At 48.0% G+C, this 22,268-nt stretch overlaps 1 protein-coding gene across 3 annotated transcripts in view; it reads left to right on the plus strand.

Moving 5' to 3' along the window:
• The first annotated feature begins 345 nt into the window (after positions 1-345).
• The window catches only part of GOLM1 (golgi membrane protein 1), a 52,638-nt gene continuing 30,715 nt past the window's right edge, over positions 346-22,268 (plus strand). The window contains exons 1-4 of one of the 3 annotated variants that reach the window (XM_046663925.1): positions 346-493; positions 3,067-3,182; positions 10,570-10,719; positions 12,332-12,511. In XM_046663925.1, the coding sequence (XP_046519881.1) occupies positions 3,177-3,182; positions 10,570-10,719; positions 12,332-12,511 (336 nt within the window). In that variant the 5' untranslated portion in view covers positions 346-493; positions 3,067-3,176. Of the gene's footprint in view, positions 494-3,066; positions 3,187-10,569; positions 10,720-12,331; positions 12,512-22,268 lie in introns of all 3 variants that reach the window. The other 2 variants (XM_046663926.1, XM_046663927.1) reach the window with 2 other exon arrangements.

Genomic DNA, 22,268 nt, shown 5'->3' on the forward strand with positions numbered 1-22,268 from the left:
CCGCGCCGGTCCCCGATCCCGGGCGCGCGCGCGGCTGCAGCCTCTGCCGGAGGCGCCTCGGGGCCGGCTCCGCGCCGCCCCGCCCGCCCCGCTGCGCTCCGTCCCGCGGCCGCCGGGAGCAGCTGGGCGAGGTTCTCGGTCCCTGCGGAGGCCGGCCTGGGCGGTGGGGGCCTTCCTTTTTGTCCCTGGCTGTGTCACGCGCGTCGGCATCGGGAGTCAAAAGCGTGCGTCCCCACAGTCGCACTAGCGCCGGTCCTGCGGGCGTGATTGGCACGAGGGCGGGGACGGCTGGCCGTGCCGCTCCGCGCCTCCCCCCCCCCGGGGCCCACGTTGGCAGCGGGCGCGTCCTGGCAGGTGACCGGGAGCGGCGCCGGGTCCTGGGCCGCGCCGCGGGAGCACATCCCGAGCCGGTCTCAGGGATGCTCCAGGCCCCCTCCGGGACCTGTGTTTCCCACCTTTGGCAGAGTGGAGGATCCACAGAACTTTTGCTCTGGTATACATATAGTCTCTTGGGTTTGTATACTCTATATTTCACATCTCTTTAATATTTTTAATGATTTTTTAAATGTAAAACAAAATAGGAAAAATACCGACTTTGGTGAATGATCTTTTTAGCGGAATTTAAGAATCATTATATTCGGGATGCCATAATGATGCTAGTCATTTTCTGATGTTTGGTTTGCAGATTTGCATAACCGTACTTGTGTGACTTTCACGGTTTTGAGATTTCCTTTGTCTGGTTTGGTGTCTCCAAGACCCTGTGGCCCTAAATTATGCAAATGTTTGCGTAATGGGGCGGATTATCAAGATGTTCTACAGCCTGATGAAATATTTAACAGCTCTGGGGTGACTGTGTTTGGCTCACGGCCATCAGATTGACTCAAATTTAGTCCGTTTTAGTATTTCTGCATTTTTTGGAGCAGGAGACCTGGGGAGCAAAGGGACCTCTCCGAGGTCCTCTCCCACAAGGCATTCTAGCTCCTCCTGTGTGTGTTATAAAAGATGAAGCTAAGTTCATGCTTTTAAGGAGGATAATTTTACTTTATTTGTAAATAGAAAGCAACAACTTAAGACTTAATTCTTAGGCCAGAACCGTTTTTAAGGTGTCAGTGTTCAAAAAGACATTGAATTCCTAGGACGTTTAAAGAAAAATGTTCTGTTTTTAAGACGTATTTTTTTCTTCTATGGAGAGGTTGTCACATTTTTGTTATCAGTTTTGGTCAAAAATGAAAGACCAAGGCTGGGAGGAAGGAGTGGGTCCTGTTGCAACATTGCTGTAGAAGCTAGCGTGCTATCTGCTCTCTAACTGCCTGGAGGTCCAGTTATTGATGGGGGATGAAAAGGTTTTGCATTTACATGGTTTTTTGAGGGATGTGGCAGAAGCAGCAGTGAGGACGGGTGAGGGGTCAGGCCCAGGGCTACCTTCAGTCTGTTTATGTGCCCACCTTCCCCCGCCGGGGAGAGAACTGCTGATCTTCTTGAAAATCCTGTGAAAGTGCGGCTGGCTGGCGTTCTGCGCACGAAGCACAAAGGGGAGGACAGAGCCTGGGGACACTGCCTGTGCAGGGAGGAGGGGGAGGGTGGGGGTCTCTGCAAGCAGGTGCGGCTTTACAGGGGAGCAGGGGCCCGGGTGGGCACTGTGGTGAAAGGGAGCGTGAGGACAGCTTGGTCCCCAAAGACCAGCCTGGGGAGGCGGGCGGGGAGGGAGGGAGGTAGAGAGGGAGGGAGGACCCAGCTGAGGGGCCTGCTGCCTTGGGCTTCAATTCAGTTGTGTTATTAGATTTACTTTAGAAAAAAGTAAATTGCCTTAGGAGGAGATTCATTTCTTTTTTAATGACCTCACATGAGAAATAACATCCATAATTGGGATAAGAAAAAAAGCACTTATTTTTTTTGTAAAAAAACAACAAACAAAGAGCTTTGTTAAAATTTTTCCTAAACCTTTGCAAAAGTGGAAAGGCTGGTCTTGATAGGCTTTTGCTCCACTGTAGAAAAGTGTGAGTGGTATTTCACTTGCCCCTCCAAAAAAGTTCTTAGATTGTGGTCGTTTTCTCGGCTTTTCAGGCTACTGGTGAGATTAAGAGACTTGGCGTGAAGTTTAAGAACTATTTCCTAAATTCTCGGAGAGTCTACTTTGCTTCATTCATAAATTTCTTACACTTTCAGAAAAAAACAAAAAGCATACCTTCTCAAAATTTTACAGCATTTTTATTTTTTTAAACCGTTTAGGGCTATATAAACAGAACTACTTCTAGCTGAGATTTTAAAGATTAGTGCCTAACAGGAAAAAAAAGTGAAAATACTATATAATGTGATTATAGTGATCTGTATTGTTATTTGCTGTGGTTTCCAGACGTCTTTGGTCATTTTTATTAGTAAAGATTTTAGTCCTCCCTGTGGGGGTGTGTGTGTCATGGTTGTCTTGGGTCTCGAGGCCCAGCACACTTAGGGCTGTGTTCGTTGTTAATGACAGTGGAGTTTACCCTGTTCCAAACACTTTCTTGAATTTTGAGTATTTGTGGCCCGTTTCTTCTTGGATCTGATTACTCCATCCTAGTTTTTACTTCCCGTTGGGGCTCGTGCACAGTTGATTCAGAATGAGAAGCGTGTGCTTTGCTAGTTGTGGTCTTTGTTTGCCTGTGCTTGCATTCATTAGTATAACTAATTTGTTCTTTTTATAGGATCTTAAAACTTCATATCTTTTGTAAGACTTAGTTATAATTTGTCAGTCTACCCCACTGTGCGTCTGCCAACAAGATACGTGGCATGTGCTGACGGCGAAGAAAAGGGAGCAGGTGGCCCTATCAGACCTGCCCTCCCTGCTGAGGTCCTCCGAAGCTGGTGACATGTGACCCTCGGCAGAGGGACTCAGGATGCAGAGTCAGTTTCTGCTTTTATCAGCACTGTTAGTCTTTTATGGTAGTATAATGTAATTAGTATCATGTAACATAGTGTAAAATAACTAGTATAATTAGTACATACATAATTACACATATTGCTAAAACATAGTTTGTATTCTATTTTTTGGATGAAAGTAAATGTAACTTCCAGGCTTTTCTTCCCCAGCCCTGTGGAGCGGCCTGTACCCGCTCTGGGAGGCCCGTGCCCTGCTGTAGACAGCTGGCCTCTTTCTTCAGCCTCGGACCCTTCTTCCATTTGCTCCTCAGAGGACTCCCATGAAGGCAGGTATAATTGATCCCCGCTTTTTCTTTTTTTTAAATGAGGAGACTGAAGCTAAAAAAGGTCCATGCCACAGAGTGACACCAGAGCAGTCCCTTTCCTTAAGTATTTCCTTGGTGGCAGTTGCTTTCCTGGGTGTTTGCTGAGTTTCACACTGGCCTTGGGAGGCCTGCCCCAAGTTACCCGTGCGCAGGGAGCCCAGGAGGCTGGGAGAAGGGACTGCCTGGCTGCCACCAGCTGGAGCTGGGCCTCACGCTGCACTCTGTCTCCTCTTGGTTACCCGCCGAGGCTCAGGACCGGGACCTGGGTCGGCTTTTTGTCCCTTGAGGACAGAGATCTTCTGGCCACCTCTGTGTCCCCAGTGATGGGGTCCAGCACAGAAGAGAGCATTGGGATGAACTCAGTTTGTTTCTCTACTTCATGGTATATACATATGCTATAAACATTTTGTTTTAGAGGAAGCTGTGAAATGCTATGATTTAATCTGGGAATGCTGGAAATACAGTTTCAAAACTTGCTAATATTACCATTATATACCTTCCTTTCACCGTAATTTTTTTTGTTGTTGTTGGCTTTTGTATTAAAAATATGCTCATTGAAGAAAAAAGATTGTATAGAGTAAAAAATGAAAGCTTCGTCCCTTCTCTTCCTCTCCACAGTATACTCTCACTACGACTTCTGTGTATCGTTCCCTAAAACATTTGCTATACATTTTCTGTGGATGGAAAGATATATTCATTTATTGAAGGTGTTTCTTCAAAATTTTTCAATGAAAATGGGATCGTATGATAATTACTATTTTGCACCTTTTTTCTCGCAACAGTTTGTGTTTTGATTATCTGTTGCTCCATAGCAAACCATCTCCCAGCTTCAAACCACCGTTTTGTTGTTGCCCCTGCGGGTGGGTGGCGAGGGCTCAGCTGAGTGCTGCTTCTGCTCCATGTGATATTGGGGAGAACTCCAGCCTTTTGAGGCTGTTTTCAGCTGGGACTTCAAGGTGGCTCATTGGCTATTATCAGTTTTGAAAAGTATTGCCTTGGTGAATTCTTAGAAGGGACAAAATTTTAATATGCTAATGATTCATATAGAGAAAAATTAACTATATTTCTCTAATTTAAGTGCTGTCAGAACTGGAGGGTTTAGCCCATCATTTCTTGCTGGCTGTCATTTATAGCTGTGTGGCAGATGGATGACTCCCTATCTTTCCTGTAGTTTTTCTATATCAGTTAGGGAGAGTCCTATATAATGTTGTGCTGCCCTGCACTTAGTGATCATTTCATTCTGATTAAAGAATGAGGTACCTTGTCCACACTCCATCAGTGACTTTGATTGAGATGCTCAAAGGGAGAAAAGAACGTAGACTAAGAAGTTACTTCTAAAGGAGTCCGTTTTGGGTTGCTTTTTTTGTTTTTTTTGGTGAGGAAGATTGGCCCTAAACGAACATCCATTGCCAGTCTTCCTCTTTTTTGCTTGAGGAAGATTGTCACTGAGCTAACTATCTGTGCCCATCTTCCTCTACTTTGTATGTGGGATGCTGCCACAGCATGGCTTGATGCGTGGTGTGTAGGTCTGTGCCCAGGATCTGAACCAGTGAACCCTGGGCTGCCGAAGTGGAGCATGTGAACTTAACCACTACACCACCAGGCTGACTCCCATTTTAGGTTACTCTTTACTTCTTAGAGAAGTAAAAAGAAACCTTATTTCTCCAGGGCAGACAGGAGAAGATTGGTTTAGGAAGACTGTTTGTGGCTGTAGATGGCGGGGTGGGAGACAATCGTAGAATAAAACCAAAGCCGAAAGACCCAGGAAAGAGTGGAGGGGACAAACAAAACTCAGCCCTTAAATGGAAGGGATGAACAAATATTTCTCCAAAGCTCAACAACACGTCCCCTCCGACGTGCCTTTCTGCTTCCCGAGAATCAGTGAGCGCAGCCGGAGCGGACTCCCTGTCTTCGGAGGTTCAGACCCCCGGCAAGGCTCTACATATACCACTCATCAAGCCACGCTGTAGCAGCGTCCCACGTAAAATAGGGGAAGGCTGGCACAGACGTTGGTTCAGCGACAGTCTTCCTCGAGCTAAAAGAGGAAGATTGGCAACAGATGTTTGCTCAGGGCCAGTCTTCCTCACACACACACAAAAGTAAATACTAAGCTTATGAATAATGTACAGAGACAGGTGGCTGCAGGATTCAGCCCTGGAGCTTTGGTTTGCTGACTCCTGAACTGGAGGAAAGATTGGGGAGCTCCTGCCAAAATGTAGTCTTGGCGTCCACGTGGGATGTGGCGTTTCTTTGGAAAATTCCTAGTGCTGGAAAAAACACGATGGAATTTCGTTTTTATTCATTTTCACTCCTCCATCTTGCTTTTTGGTATTTCCACTACATAACACTAGGTGTGTGCGTTAATTAAAAAATTTTTCTTTTTAAAAAAATTTTTATCAGGGTATAATTGATGTATAACATTCTGTTAGTTTCAGTTGTGCGACTTTATGATTCATTATTTGTATATATTGTGAAATGATCACCAAAGTAAGTCTAATTAACATCTGTCACCATACCGTTACAAATTTTTTTTTTCTTGTGATGAGAACTTTTAAGATCTACTCTGTTAGCAAGTTTCAAATATGCAAGACAGTGTCGTTAACTATGGTCACCATGAACCTTTTTCCTTATAAGCTGTCAGCTTCCAGGATAGGGGAAACATGGTGTTTATACTGGAGGGTGGGGGAGTGAGAGGAGATTCTGTGTACTTCCTGGTAAATTTTTAAAGCAATCTAAGGGGAATACAATGGATTTGGTCATTTAATCCTCTGGTTTAGAGCAGGAATCCACAGACTTTCTCTAAGGGGCCAGGTAATAAACGTTTTAATTGTCATAATGACCCTCTGAATGGCTGGCTCTCAACTATTCAACTCTGCCTTGTAGCCAGGAAGTCGTGAAGGGGCGTGGCTGTGTTCCGCAAAACTTTATTTACAAAACAGGCCGATGATGGCCTGTGGGCCTTGGGATGCTGACCCCAGGCTTGGAGACGTTTTTTGGGACAAGGTAGAACATTCTTAAACCCTCAAAAAAATGCTGGTGACTGAGTCCTTCACAGACCCTGATGCTGTGCTTGGGTGTTCCCAGGTCTCTGCTCATTGCAGTGGCTTCTGAATGAAACTTCCTCCTGCACACCTCCGGCTCTGGGCTCTCAGATCCAGATGAGGCCAGTTCCTCTGAGAAGGAATAAAGGTGTGGCTCCCCCACTGTTTGGAAAAGCTGTATTGTTTCAACAGTGGTGACATTGGTCAAAGAAACTAATCTGATTTGATTGCTTGTGTGTATTTGCCTAAGTGATTAAAAGCCCTATGTGAAAATAAGGAAATGAAAAACAGATATTTAACTAGGAAGGTCAAGGGGCTTGTGGATTTGGCAGGTTGCCCATTTTCTTTTTTTTTTTGGTGGGGGAGGAGATCCGCTCTGAGCTAATGTCTGTTGCCTGTCTTCCTCTTTTTTTCTCCCCAAAGCCCCAGTGCATAGTAGTATATATCCTAGGTGTAGGTCCTTCTGGTTCCTCTATGTGGGACGTCTGAGCGGTGCCATGTTCGCGCCCAGGATCTGAACCAGCGAACCCTCGGACCACTGAAGCGAGTGTGCAAACTTAGCCACAGGGCCGGCCCCTGGGCTGTCCATTTTCATATGCTTTTTTTTTTTTAAGTAGAGGTCTCTGTTCTCTTATAAAGCTTTTTTTTTTCTTACGAGTAAACAGTTTTAACCAATTGGTTGAATTTTTTAAATTAATTAAGCCAGTAGGAAAGAATCTGCAGGATTTTCATGACTTTGCCAATTTACCAAGAAATTTTTAATGCAGAAGCACGCCGCTTAACTCCCACTCCAGGGAGGCCTGGGGTTTCACAGGCTGTCTGGTTTAGGTTAATCATTTTTCAGTGTGTCAGATGCCTATAGTCAGATGAGACGACACACTTTCTGGAGCCTAAATTAAAATGAATATGTCTTTTTGACGCAGTTCCGTCTGCCCCAGTCCACATAAATTCTAAGGTGGGGAAAGGAGAGCGTTTGCGACATCTGACAGCCATAAACTCGGGCCCTGAGGTACTGCCCTTAGTCGTCGTCAGCCTTTGCCATTTTTCACCTGTGTCGTCCCTTTTTACTCAGCAGCAGTGGTTTCTAAATGAAAAGATGCTCATTTATGCTCATAACTAAAGAAGTGTATTTTAAAATATCGTTAATGCGATTGCCAAATATTAGTTAACATATTGTGTGAGAAAACACGTTCTCGTGCTGCTGGTGGCAGGGTCAATTATTGGAGGCGCTTTGGAAGCCAATATGGTATCATCCATCAAAACTTTTTTAGAGTTTAGGTTTATGAAAGAGTTGCAAAAATAGTACAGAAGGCTCTCCTATATCCTTCACCCACCTTCCCCTGATGTTACCATCTCACATACTCAGAGAATTTATCAAAATTGAGAAATTAACTTTGGCACTATCTGATTAATTGAAGTACAGATCTTACTCAGATTTCAGTTTGTCCCCGATGGCCTTTTTCTGTTGGAAAAGATCCTGGACAGGATCCTGCCTTGCATTTAATTGTCATGTTTCTGTAGTTAATAAGTCTGTGACAGTCTTATCCTTGTTTTTCTTGATCTTGACACTTTCTGAAGAGTGCTGGTCAGGTGTTTTATGAAATGTCTCTCAGTTTGGGTTCCTCTGAATTTTCCTGCCAGTGCATCGTAGTGAGGCTATTTGTCTCATTTCTGTGATGTTAGCCTTGATCGTGTGGCTAAGATGGTGTCTGCCAGGATTCTGCACTGTAAAGGTACTATTTTTCCTCTGTAATTTGTGAAATATTTCGGAGAAGACACGATCTGTCCATTTTAAATGCATGTATATTTTGGCCCAGCAATTCCACTTACAGAAATTTATGCACAGCTGTCCGTGATCTATTTCCTCTCCTGCAAAGTGGGGGTGATGATGCCCCTGGAACTGGTGGGAGCACTCAGTGGGCCCTGTACTTGAAGCTCTCCGTCGGTGCCTCACAGGCAGGCAGCTCCCTGATGGTTCCCCCTCCCGTCCCAAACCCCTGGGGCCAGAGGTGTTTGGAATTCAGAATTTGTTCAGAATTCAGAAGATAATAAAATGCGTTTATTATATATTATGTGACAGCCCCGGGAGGATCTGCAGCAGGAGGATCTGCAGCAGCGCCCCGTAATTAAACACGCATCTTTCCGCAGCAAAATGTGTGAATATTCACATGAGGGGGAAAGATAGAGACTAGGTAGCTTCAGGTGAGTTCTGATCAGACCTTGATCTGAGGTTGGGCCAGGTCTTGTTCCTGGATGAGTTTTTAAAAATCTCTTTGGGTTTTAAAAACTATTTTGGATTTCAGAATTGTGGATACGGGATGGTACCCCTGGATAAGCATTTGCAAACACAGGTGTGGATATGTGAGAGTGTTTGTGGCAGCATTGTTGGAAATAAGCCTTGAAAACCTCGACAGGCCCTCTGGGAGATTAAGTAAATCCTGGCAAACAGTGATGCCCTATTCAGGCCTTTCAAGAGAATGGACTAAACCATACTGTGCTGCTAGGAAAAGGGTGACAAGACATATTATTGAGAGGTTACATTACAGAACACTATGCATGATCTTGTTTGGATTAAAATATATGTATCGATGCTTGTATATGCATGCATGAAGAAACATGGAGAATGACGTCTAGAAGCATGGCTGCACATTAGAATCACCTGGGGAGATTAAAAATACCAATGTCTGGGGGCTGTCCTAAACCCACTGAATAGAAGGAGGAGTGGGGTTCACGTGTCGGTGTTCCAGGAAGATGTCCCAGGTGGTTCTGATGCCCTGCGAGGGTTGCCAGCTGCTGGAGGAGGAGGCGGGCTTTGGAGAGAGAAGAGGGGGACTTCTAATTTTACACTTCTGTGTACTCTGTGTGGTTTTTCTCCCTAGTTGTATTTGTACTTTTGTATTTTAAAAAAAGTTTAAAAGAATAAAAAAGACTTTTGCAATCAAAATCACATACGATAAATCAGTGGAGACACTTTTTTAGTAGACCTATAGAATATTCCAGAAGTTTATTATTTCTGAGCATTCCTCTCCTTTAGTATGTACAGTGCCCGCTGATATCAACTAATAATTGAATTTGAAACATTGTTTTCCTGTTTTATCCTGAGAGACCAGAAGCTGGTGAGGAAGGCGCCAGCGGAGGCTGGATTCCGCCGTCTGTTCCATACGTAGGAATTCTGGTGGCCTTTACTGTAGGTGATTCACCAGGTTGCTCGTTGATGCCCCTCTCGGCTGCCACCCTAGTACCGGCTGCTGAGAAAGAAGCCGTCTCCCGGGACACACTTTGACAGGACTGCCGTACGTGGGGTGAGAGCTCTGTCAGCTCTCACAGGTTCTCGGAACTTTGCCTGGAAGGTGCGTCCCTGGCGCTCTCTCCTGCCTCTCCCACTGCTGGCCGCACCTGGCAGGAAAGCGTGTGTGTTGTCAGCCTGCTGATTGCGCGGACAGCGTTGATTGCGTGCGCTGCCCTCCCTCTGGTCAGGTCCTGTTTTATCTGGCTCAGCAGAGCCGTGTGGAAGAGTCCACTTCCTTGGCCTTAGTGACCAGTGCTGGTATCCAGCCAGGCCTGGTTTGGCTTGAAGCCTGTGAATGGAACTGATAGCAGCTCCTTTCGTGTGAGCTGCGTTTGTGTTTCTTTTAAGCAGCTTGGTGCTCTGCAGCTCTCGAAGTCTCTGCCTACTCGCCGTGCTGTGTGCCATTCTGCGCTGTGCCCACACTGATCCAGGCTCTGACAGGAGGGGGCAGGTGGCACAGGAAGCCAGGGCCAGTCCTTGTTACTGCTGCTGGGCCCTGTCTGAGCAGCGAGCGCTGTGGTAGCTCACAGTACGAGGCCACACTCCTCCAGGATGACTTCCTGCTTTGCTCAGGAGACATGTTAATTAGGTGTCATTCCTAATTCTGTCAAAGGGCAAAACCGTCCCTTGTTAGGAATGAAATCACAAAGCCCTCTGGCTAATAAGGAGAAACGGATTGTCTTTAATATGACATGGAAGCGCTTAATGTTTGTTCTTGCTGTTGACCGATAAGTAATTCTCAGACCTTGCTGGGAGGCAGGAGGAGGCTGACGCGTGCGAGAAGTGCTCTCCTGCCTGCGCTCCAGGAGCCTGTCCGGGGAGCCGGCCGGCCGCCTGGTCGGGGCGCACACCACTGCAGCCCACTGTTCTTCCTCAGGGCCAGCTTCACGATTCCAGGAGGAAATGCCCCTCGTGCCTGGGGGCAGGCCGCCTCTCTGTGGCTGTGGTGGCGGCTGTGGCCCGCTTTGGGCATGGTAAGGCTGGCATTGAGGCTTACGTATTTGTTTTCTTTTGGCAGCTCCTCAGCCCTGCCTTTGAGATGAGGGGACTGGGCAACGGGCGTCGGAGCATGAAGTCGCCGCCCCTTGTGCTGGCTGCCCTGGTGGCCTGTATCATTGTCCTGGGCTTCAACTACTGGATCGCCAGCTCCCGGAGCGTGGATCTCCAGGTGTTCTGTTTGTCTTGTCTGTGTGGATGTCACGGAGTATGTGATGTTGCTGGGTGGCGGGCCCGAGGGATTTGTCACTTGTCGTGAGGCACCTTGCTCAGTGGTGTGCGACGCTGTAATGCGGGTTCAGGGGTGTGCAGATCCCGCCGCAGCCCCAGGCCTGACGCTCCACACCACCTCTGCTCTTGGCTGGGAAAGGACCCCCCATGCCTTCTTAGACTGCACCGGAACATCCCTCTTGGCTTGTCATGTCAGTTAATTTTCAGCCGAGCCATTTGGGCCAGTTCTGGGAAGACAGCTTGCTTACATCCACTGACCACAGTTCTTTCTGGTCCTCCAGTTCACACTACATACCAAAGAGTGGTGGTGTAAACGTATTTGGATAATGGGTATGAGAAATGTTTTTAGAGGTAGCAATCTTTATCATCATCACTTAATGATAATTTTAGCTTTCCTATCTATTGTTGCCCGTTGTGGGTCAGGCACAGTGCTGGGCAGTGACAAAGGCCCTCCTTGACCAAACTCAGGCTTCTCTGAGCCCTCCTCTCGACCAGGCCTCCGTCTTGGCCCCCAGGTTGTGTGTGGCCTGCCCAGCCGAGCTTAGCAGGGAATCCTGCCAAGTCATCCCCCACCCCTGATACCTGATCAAGCTCCTCATCCCTCATGCTTGGAGTCTAAGCCCTTGGCCTTCAGCAAGGATCCTGTGAGGCCGGTTTAGCAAGAATCCCCTACCCTCGATGGCTCCTCCTAATACTCTGCCCCCACTGGCCCCCCGCACTCGTTGGCTGTAAATCCTGCCTTTGCTGTCTTCAGAGCTGAGCACAATTCCTCTCCCTGCAGCCACAGTCCTGACCCCTGTTGCAGAAGTCTTGAATAAAGTTTCCCTTACCGTTTTAACAAGTGTCAGATAACTTTGCTTTAGCGGTACCTTACATACATGATCTTCTTTTGAACACAGACTTTAAGTTTGGGATTTTACTTTTGCCATTTCATAGGCGGGCAAACTGAGGCACAGAGAGGTGAAGTCCAGGGGAGCTGGATCCAACCCAGTCTCTGACGCGGAGCTGGGGCCCTCAGCCATGGAGCTGAGTCCCGTCTGCGGGTTTGGTCCTGCTCTCTGGCTTGGCTACCCGGGGTTCTGGTGCCCCTGTTCCCCGGGCACATGTGGTCTGGTGTCTGGAGTTGGGGAGCTGGATCTGTTCTCAGAAATTTTGTCCAGTACAGAGTTGTCAAGTGCTCTGTTAGCAGGGGAAGGAACTGAGGTTTTGAGCACCGGCTCACACCAGGTAAAGCCTGAGGCATTCATCTGCTTAGCTTGGTTAAGCCTCAGAGAACCCCTCTGAGGGGTGAGGTGTGTTTCCATGGAGACACCGAAGCAGGGGAGACACCGAAGCTCAGAGAAGTGAATTCCTCCACATGTAGCACCATTTCTCTAGAAAAACCTGCTTTAGCTTCTAGACAACTGGCCTACAAGATCGAGCCATGGGAGCACACTGTGGGTAAGGCTTGGTGCTGGCTTTGGGCCCCGATGCTGTCTTTACTGAGGGAGCTTCGGTGGTCTGGTCTCCAGAGGTGGCTCGACACTTGCCCTTATGCTGTGCTGTCCTTGTAGACACGAATCATGGAACTGGAAGGCAGGGTCCGCAGGGCGGCTGCAGAGAGAGGCGCTGTGGAGCTGAAGAAGAATGAGTTCCAGGGAGAGCTGGAGAAGCAACGAGAGCAGCTTGACAAAATCCAGTCCAGCCACAACTTTCAGATGGAGAGCGTCAACAAGTTGTACCAGGATGAGAAGGCAAGACCCGTTTTGTTTTCCTCTTAATTCTGTTCCAGCCAAATTCTTCTCAATGGGAAGATGAGCGGCTGGGGGTATATCTAGGTGATTGTGAGAATTTACCTCTTAATCAAGCCTTGGGCATCTCCCCCACCTCCCATTAGTCTCTGGGTGGGCTTGTTGTAAAACCTTTTGCAGTGGTGATAAATGGGAGAAATGCAAAATGGATCAGTCTCATCCTCCTTTTGGCTTTTTTTCTTACTTTCTACGAACATGGATTAAGTACCTGCTCTGTGCCAGCCTGTGCCAGATGCTTTATAGCATCTGTGCCCTCGAGTATCTCATGCTGAGAGGAGATGCAGACCTTTAATCAATGCTACCAAAGAATGCAGGGGACTCAGGAGTGCTGGTTTTTAAAAAAGTTAAAAATCAGATCCTACATAGATTAGAAAGGGGCATCCTGCTAGTGAACACATCTAAGCTTTCTGTGTCTTGCTTTTTCTGTTAGGAAGGCGTGGCTGCACTTTGCTGTGAATTAAATTGTGTAAAGGTGTGAGTTACTAATATCCTCTATTCTAAAGCACATCACACTCAACGACTGCATGTTACCTAGAAGGGCTCAGCCCTCACTAATGCCTGCGCCTCTGGCCGTGGAATGTTTGATTCATTGGGAGAAGGCGGTATTACGAAGGTGGACTTGGTTTTATTATGAACTGCTGGCTAGCACTTCACCAGAAAATGAATCACTTTTAGGTGGGCCTCAGACTTTTCTTACGTAACTGGTTTAAAATGTGAGAAATACTTTTTTTTTTATTTGCAGAGTATTTCCCCATATTCACAAACGTACATTTCTTCTCTGGGAGTTGTTCCAATTTTAATGCTGTTATAGTAAAGTGCTTCCTGATTTGTCATCACTTGGTTTGTACGTGGGCGACACTGTTTGTGCCCCTGAAATCCCCTTTAACTGAGTAAACGAGAACCTAGACGTTTCTCAGTGTGTACACGGACAGAACCCCTCAAAGGACATGTTTTGGAGGAAGTAGAGTTTGTTCTCAAGGAAGAAAGTTTGCACAAGTTCCGTCTGGGATTTGCAGGACGTGCAGAGAGGTCTCTGGCACCCTGGCCTCCTGCTTGGTTAGGAAGGAGGAGTGTGATGGGCGCTGGGGAGTGTTGGCTGGGAAAGTGGACCCGGGAGGGACCAGCAGGATCGCCCGCAGAGCCTGGGCTGAGATGGGCTCCCGGGCTGGGCAAGGCAAGGTGGGAGGGCCGTCCATGCTGGCTGAGCACTTCTGCTGTGCCCGGCACTGGGCGCGGACCAGCCAGAGCGCGGGTTTCCATCTGGAGGTAGAAAGGAAAATAAGGTCTTGTGTGTGTCTGTGTGCCGCCTCTCCTGCCCTGTGTGTGTGTGTGTCATTACGTGAAAATTTAACTCTCTTTTCCTTTGGAAGAACTGTCTTTTACTGTGGACCTCTGGCCTGTCTACATTTTTGTTTTTAACTTTTTCATTGTGAAATGGTAGTGATAGAAGATAGTGTGGCCGTGTGTGTGTGTGTGTGGTGTTTGGTGGTTACTTTTAAGTGTCATTATTGTCTTAACTCCATCAGTCTACTACATGCTTCTGAAATTTTACTGGCCCATGAAACCCAAAATCCTGGGAGCAACTGTCTGTCTCTTCATGCTCCTCCCAGCTTCTGGACATTGTTGTGCGTTGCATGGAAGTGGGTGCATGTTTTGGGTGGAGAGAAGGAAAAGAGGTTGTAGGGTAATTTCTGCTCATGGGGTGTCCTGCCCCGGCCTGGGTGTGCATGCGTGGGGCCCCCAATTCCTGTGAAACGGGCTGCAGACAACCAGGCTTGCGTGTCGTGTGGGCAGAGTCCTGAGGATGCACAGAACCATTCGTTGCAGAGGGGTCACGGTGACAGTCAGTGAAGCATCATCCCCACAGGCAAGTCCTCGAGATGGAAATGCTGGTTCATTTGAGCATAGTCTGTGGTGGAGCTAAGACCACAAATTTGGAATTCTTTGAAATCTGATTGGCTTGCTGTTTGCTAAGAACATCTGCCTCTAAAGGAAGAAACGAGAGGGAACATCTTCCAGCCAGAAACAGGGGACTGGCTCACCTCTGTTCTTTCTTTTAAAGGCAAGCCGTGACTGGGAAGCCAGGGCTACCATCCGCGTGGCTAATGCTCTTTTTTTTTTTTAAAGGTATGCTTTTTGGTGAAGAAGATTGGCCCTGAGTTAACATCTGTTGTCAATCTTCCTCTTTTTTTTTCCCCCCTCCCCAAAGCCCCAGTGCATAGGTGTACATCCTAGTTGTAAGCCATTCTAGTTCTTCTATGTGGGACACCGCCTTGGTGTGTCTTGATGAGCGGCATGTAGTTCCACACCCAGGACCTGAACCAGTGAACCCTGGGCCGCTGAAGCGGAGTGCACGACCTTAACCGCTCAGCCACGGGGCTGGCCCCCTCACCTTGGTTCTTAATGCTGCAGTTTTATGGCTTTTTTAAAAAGGGGGCAAAATGTAAGATCTCTCTCCTCCTGCCCCACCTACAAGTTCAAGAACTGTTTGAGGGTCCAAGGGGAGGGCGGCCCTTGTAGTCAGAATAAACAGCTGATCATAGATAATGAAAATCGAGGAGTCCCAGGAAAGGCGGTAGACTGCACGTTTGAAAGAGGGTCAAATAGCCACTGGAAAACAGTGAGGGTCCTTGTTCGTTTGGAGTTTTTAACTTTTAGGTTATGTGATACAAAGTTCTTGTCCTTTGAGGTTGGGGGGCTAGTTTCTTAGCTCCAGGAGGCTTTTAGCTGGGCTGGATGTAGTGGTGCAAGGCATGGGGTATCCGGTCAGGCACACCTGGGTTCAAGTCCTTGTTTTCCTCAGCTCTGTGATTTTAGGCAAGTCTGTTAAATTATTTGGACCTATTTTCTCAGCTGTAAAGTGGAAAAAATAACAGAATCTCGTTAGAAGTGACTGAGGATTCAGTGAGATACTTATAAAGGGTGTGGCATGGTGCTTCACATGGGGTAGAAGCTCAAAAAATGGTGGTTACTATTCTTACAACTAGTTGTAGTAACTAGTAGTAGTAGCAGTCGTCACAGTAATAGTAAAAGCATAGCAGTAGAGGTAATAGTGAGCCACAGCATCAGTAGTGATCGTATATGTGTATTCTTTTGTATGGACTCCTTTTTTTCCTTCCAAGTTGAAACCGTGAAACCAGATTGTCCTAGCTTTAAGAAAGGATGAAGAAGTTGCTGGGGTGTCTGTTAGAACCAAGAGCAAATGGTGCCGCTGGGCCATGGATAGAGTACCAGTGACAGCCCCTGCCCCAGCCAGGAGGGCTCACGTTTACTGCTCTCCGCTCAGCCCGGCGTCAAGCTCAGCATCTCATGGGTTTGTTTCCTGTATTCCTCTCGACAGCCTCATGAGGTTGGTGCTCATCTTACGGGGGAAGGAACTGAGGCCCAGAGGGGCTTAGTAACCGTCCCCCAGGATGAGGCCTGGACCCTCGCAGCTTCCAGGAGCCCTCCCTCCCTGCCGCTGGCTGCCCTCTGCTCTGGGCACGTACAGCTGCTCTGGGCCCCGAGAGGCTCCTCAGAGTTCTCCGTCACCTACGAGCACAGAGGGGCATGGATGGGTGGGCCACAGCGGAAGCCAGGCCGCCTCAGTCGATCGCTGTTGGAGCTGGGTGGTGGGATTGTTTTTCCATCTCCTTGCTTCGAAGGACTGCCATATTCCACCCAGCTCGCCTTTGTTGCCAACTCCAAATTCTCAGGCAAAAAATGTGTGATTCTCTCAGTATGGCCGGGCAGCTCCCAGAGAAGTAGGGCTGGTCCGTCGCCCCAGTGACTTGACTTTACCTTATCTCGTTTCGTATCTTAGTAGCTTAGCACTTGTGTTTGAATTGGAATGACATTCTTTCTCAGAATTTTGAAGAATCATTTCATGGTCTAGTAGTGATTCTTAGCCATGGGAGGGGGCAGTTTGCAAGTCTTAGATGGCCTGGAGACCTCGGCCCCCGCCAGCGTCCAGCCCGGGCAGGCATTGTAATCCTCAGGTGGGGGCCTGGGTAGAAGCCTGAGAACCAAACCGAAAGGCAAAATGTGGTGATGAAATTGGCGCTTTGGGTCAGCGCTGTGTCGTAGAATTCCCTGTGATGGAGGAAACGTTCTCTGTGCTCTGCCGTGCAGCAGTCCCTGGCCACGTGTAGCTTTTGAACACCAGAAATACGGCTGGTGGGACTGACAAACTGAATTTTGAGTTTTATTTAATTGTAACTAATCTAAATTTAAAAGCCAAATGTTAGACAGCGCGGGTTTCGAGGAGAGAGGCGGAACTCTGGGAGAAAGCCTGGTTTGGGCCTGTGAGGTGCCGAGTCTGCTCTGCGGAGAAGCCGCTGGGCCCTTCGCTCGCGTCTTTGGCGCCCGCTCCCTTTCTCTGTGGGTTCCGAGTCGGGTGCTGGAGGATGAGGCCGCCTTCTGATTGGGTGGCTGTGCCCTCTGGAAGCTTGCGACTGTTCCGTGATGCGGAAGGCTGGGCTCCGCTTATCCGCTGGCTGGCGTTTGCGCCGCCCCTTGGGCATGTTGACTGCCTTGTTACGGAAGCTGTTTCAGAGCCGGAGCCCTCTGCCAGGCGCGTCACCGTCACCCGGGAGCTCGCCCAGAAAAATACGCCGGCTCAGGATCCCTGGGTGCTGGAGAAAATCCTCAGAGGACAGAGCGTTTCTTGGAGATTACGTGCACGCGCAGTGTCTTCTGAGCGCTCAGACCGTCGTGACGCAGCCGCTGATCCGGAGACCGGCGTGGGGCCCAGGTGTTTTGTGTTATTATTTTAAAAATAAAGTTGCTTTCTTAGGGTTTTTATTTTCATTTTTTTGGCCCTGCCTGAATGAAACGATTTAAAAAGTAGAGAGCATTATAACTAAGAGCTATAACTCTTTTAAAATAATTTGGCAGTGCTGTTACAAAGTAATGGCCATTAATACTTTCTTTCTGAGATCTTTTCGCATTTTTACCCATTATTATTGGGATCTTTGAAAATGTTCAGAAGACATGTCGGAGACTCGCTGCTCACCACTTTTCCCCCAGATGGCCGACTCACCCAGAATTGGAATACGGAGCGTCGCCAGTCCTCGGCACTGGGACCAGCTCACTCAGGCGCCCTGCCAGTGTCACCTGAGATGGGTAGGCACGTGGCAACGTTACAGGAGTGTCTCCGAAGCTGCGCTCCGGTGACGTAATGAGACCCAGACAGTTTTATGTTGAAATAGCTGGACCTGCAGGAAGGTCAGAAGAACAAGCTAACACCTGTGTGCTGCTCACCCAGAAATCTTTTAAAACAAAAGCATGAATCGAGTAGAGGCCCTCTGTGTCCCCTCTCAGTCCCTTCCCTCTCTCTCTCCTGCCCAGAGATGGGCACTAGGATGGACTTTAATGACGATCCTTCTGGTTTGTATTTCTGAACTTTGACAGCATGCAGCCAAAAGCAATACGTGTTTTTTAAATTTTTGAGTTTTTAATGTGCATGTTTGGTTGCTCCGTTACTCTTTGTAGTAAGCACTGTTTTTGAGGTCTTTTTTTATTTCATAGGTCTGGATCACTCCTTCTAACTGCTGTGCCCTGTTTCTTTGTATAAAAGAACCATGGATTCTCAGCCCCATCGGTGAGCCCTCAGGTAGTTTCTGGCATCTCCCTGTTACAGAGGAGGTGACAGTGGCCGTGCTTCCACAGGGCTCTCTCCGCAGTACAAGTGTCTCCAACCCCACGGTGTTTTTCTGATTGTAGCTTAGGACCCATTAGTGAGCCGTGAGTAATAGTTTATTGGGTTATGACCCACAGTAAAAAAATTAAGAATGTTACAGTGTTATTGTACATGGTAAGTATTGTTTAGTGAATCCATTGTGTCAGTTTATATAAAAACTCTGTATATGTGTGAATGTACTGAATTATAAGGTACCCTTTGGCATTGTGGGTCACAGTCAAAAGAGTTTGAAGGATACGGGGATAACCCTGAAAGTTGAATGACTGGACCTGAAGCTGCACATATTTTCATTTTTATTAGCTGTTGCTCATTGAAAGTGGTCCCACTGTTGTCTTTCACTTTTGGCGCCTTCCTGGCCTCTTCCGTTTTCACGAAGCGCAGCCCTTGGATGAGGGAGAAGCCTGGCACAGAGGGAGCCCGTCAGCGGCCCTGCATTTCTGTGTGTGATGTCTCACTCTTCTTTTCTGATTTGCCCCACTCTAAGCCATGTGCCTGATCATTGGGTGTGTCTCATAGGTTTGAGATGGGCACTCAGTAGTAGAAATTCAAGCTTTTGGTGAATGAATAAATGAATGGGAATCTCCCGGAAAGGCCAGTACTTGCTAGATATCTAGCATGTGCCTGGGGCCCTGTGTCCTCAGCACCTTGCATTCTGTTTTGGGGGAAGAGGAGATTCCTTCAAATGACTAGAGAATAAGTAATTATTAGCAGCAATAGGAGTTCCATGAAGGGAGAGCTCAGCATTGGCTAAAGGAGTTGGAGTCTTTTCCTGAAAAGACTGGGTTTGATCCTTGGAGGTTAACATGGGATTTAGAGAAGTTTGTGGAGGAAGAATGGCCTTTCAGCGTGTAGAGTAACATAAAGCAAAGGGTTAGAGATGGGAAAGCAGAAGGTGTGACAAATCCCAGCTGGCTGTTTGGGAAGTCCGTTGGGAGATAAAGTTGTGCAGTGGCATGTGTCGTTGCCTGCCCTGTCTAAAGGCCTCCCTTCTCTGGAGAATGGCCCTTCACCGTCGCTGCTGCCCACCTGGAAGGCTAGGTGGCCATGTTTGTTCCATTTTCATGGCCCACAGCCCATTGGATGAGGGGAGAAACCTGGCACAGAGGGAGAGCCTTCATTGGCCAGGGCATTGACCAATCAATCAGATTCTCTGTCTTGATAATTTGAACCACAGACTCTGATCATTTGCTGGCAGATACTTCAAGTGAGACTTCAACTGAATCTTGGGGATTGAACTGTCATTTTCATTTACTTTTTTTCCTGCCTCCCTGTCTGTTACAGAAATACGTGTGGTTAGGACGGTTTGACTCCATGAATGCAGTTATGCAAGTTCATGTGTATTTATATAACTTGGAAGCCCTGGTATGGTCACTTCCTAAGCCATATATAAAAAGGGATATCCAGCTTTGTTTTGAAACAGGAAATGATTGTGTGTAAGTCAGCCTTAAGTAATTTTTTAAAAAGTTGTCTTTTTCTTAATTATCAAAAACTTGTTATTGCAGACAGTTTTGAAGATAAAATTAAAATCACCTGTAATCCCATCACTCAGGACAGGTGACTTGATGTCTGAAATGCTCGGGGGACGAGTCTGGGAGCCCTTGGGTTAGTCATGGCGCGTGGTCCAGGGTGTGTCGAGCTTCCCGCCATTGTGTTCATTTTTTGAGCACTGGCCAAAAGTTAGAGTCAGAGCTTCACTTTCCGTATTTGTGTTTGTGACAGTCTCTCAAGGCCAGTTTCTCGCAGCCATTTATCAGTGTGGACATTTAGACTTTTCACTTACTTGTTACAGTATGTGAATTAACCCTGCAGTAGTGCAGAGAAAGTCCTTTGAGGAACATTTCGTTTGTAATGAAAATCCAGCTCCCATGTCATTCTTGAAGGGAAGCAACTGCCCTGGAAAAGGAGAGGTTGCAGAGTGGAAGGGCAGAAGAGGGGGTGCTGGAGATGCATTAACTGTTGTGTGTCCAGAGAGAAAAGCTTATAGCTGGAGGCAGCTGGCAAGGTGGAGAGAGACTGGCCACATTGAGGAGGCCACGCAAGCTCCCAGGTTTCTCCCCTCTCGCACAGTAACTTGGGGCCTGAGGAGGCTCTAGAAAGCATTGTTTCAGGAGTGGGATGAAAACATCCTACTTTTAGAGGGCTTTCCTGTTGTAAGTGACCAGTTAGTTGGAGTTTCTGTGGTTGCTGGATGGTGAGAGCTGGGAGAGCCAAGGTTAGGACCTGGGGGTGGAGCCCCAGTCAGTTGCCACAGCATTTGCTGCTGTGAATGACTCTCTGAGATTCTGCCCCTTAAAAAGGAGATCACTGACGTTAAGAAGTCTGGGCATTTGTCCCACTTTAGCGTTTTCACAGTGCTTTCCCACATGTGAACACATTAAATTTCTCGAAGTGCCCGACGGGACAGGCGTCGTCACTCTGAGACGGAGGTGAAGACGGAGCCTTGAGAGGTCATGTGCCGGCTCCCGGGACCTGCAGAGCGGCCGGCGGGGGCTGGGCCCAGGCTGCTGCCTCTTCCCATCTCCCCAGCTCCACCACTGAGTCCTCATACAGCCAGACACAGTTCTCACAGTGTTCCAGCTGCTTCTCTCGGGGCCAGCTTTTCTTGCCCACCTGAGAACATGGTGATTTTCTTCTGGAGGGTTGGCTTTCCTGGGGAACTGGAATGGACTTGTGCAGATAAAAGTAGTGTCTTTGATTTTTATCATCTTGTATCCCTGTGAGTGATTCTGAATCAAGGGTTCTAAAACAGCTTTTCTGTTCTTATTACCGTTAATTTTCCGTGTTCAGTTCTGTCTGTCCGCTCAGTATTTATTCTGCCAGATGCTGTGTTTGTACCAGGCGGTGTCCATTGTCTGTGTATTTCCCATTGAGTGCTGGAGAAAGACTAGTTAAATAGGTCTGTTGGGGTCAATTGTAGACAGAGGAATTACCTATTTTAAGCAGAAAGGATTTAGTACGGGGAAGCAGGTGCCTGTGGAAAGGTGGGAAGGGTCTGGAGGAACAGCCTCGACGGGGATAGCTCACCACAGCAGGCCCGACCCCGAGGCTGGACCAGGAGGCTGTGGCTGCACCCTTGGCTTGGAGCCGGGGGCACCCCATCTTTGCTCCATTCTGCACCTCACCCCCTAACCCTGTTTGGTGTTCCAGTCTCAGCATCTGATTGGAGTCTGAATCCTGCTGGGATTGAGTCTGGACGATGTACTGTAGCATTTGCATCTTTCCCTTCAGGAAGACGGGGCAAAAGGAGCGTGTCACAGACATGAGGACTCTGCCAGGTGGGTGGGGGGTGTTGTAAGTGCTACATGAGTCACTGTGAGTCACTGTGCGAGGAGAGCCGCCCTCAGGGATCTCACCTACACACGCCAGGTGAGTGTGTTCCTCCCAGGCATGGTGCCTGGTGGCTGGGTGTGAGAGGGAGCGAGTGGTGTTGGGCAGAGAGTAGAGGAATGCGGAGGCCCATTTGCAAAAGGTCTGTTATGCCAGTGAGTTTGGACTTGAGTTTAAGCTGTGGGTCAAGGCCATCAGATCAGATCTGGGGCTTTAAAAGGCAGGCCCTGGCCCCTGGGAAGTATTTTGGGGCGGGGAGGAGGCAGACCACTCAGGTGGCTCTTGGACTATTTGAAGCAAAAATGATGTTGTGCATTTGAATGGAGGTAGGAGTGGAATGAATTCTGCAGGGTGAGCAGATTGGAGAGTGAGCCCGGGAGGAACCGACAGGCCCGGCGATAGATGGGATGTGGAGAGGTCTACGTAGAGGCAGAAGGTGAAAGCAGGTGCCATAAACCTCACCGAAAATCTGTTTCCCTGAAAAAAGGTGTTTCAGAACACTTTCAGTCTTTTCAGATTGTAAATTCTCTACTTTGCTGATTGGATGTAGCCTCAGAAGACAGCTTTGTAATTAAACTCGAGTAATTTACCTCCCGGGTTAAAACAAAAGTGCTTGTTAGGAAAAACAGCAAAATACCTGATGTTCAGCAGATGCCCTTTTCTGCACTGCCTCTGCGCCAGCGGGCGTGCGTG

Source organism: Equus quagga, chromosome 6, assembly GCF_021613505.1.
Source record: "Equus quagga isolate Etosha38 chromosome 6, UCLA_HA_Equagga_1.0, whole genome shotgun sequence".
Classification (NCBI taxonomy): Eukaryota; Metazoa; Chordata; class Mammalia; order Perissodactyla; family Equidae; genus Equus; species Equus quagga.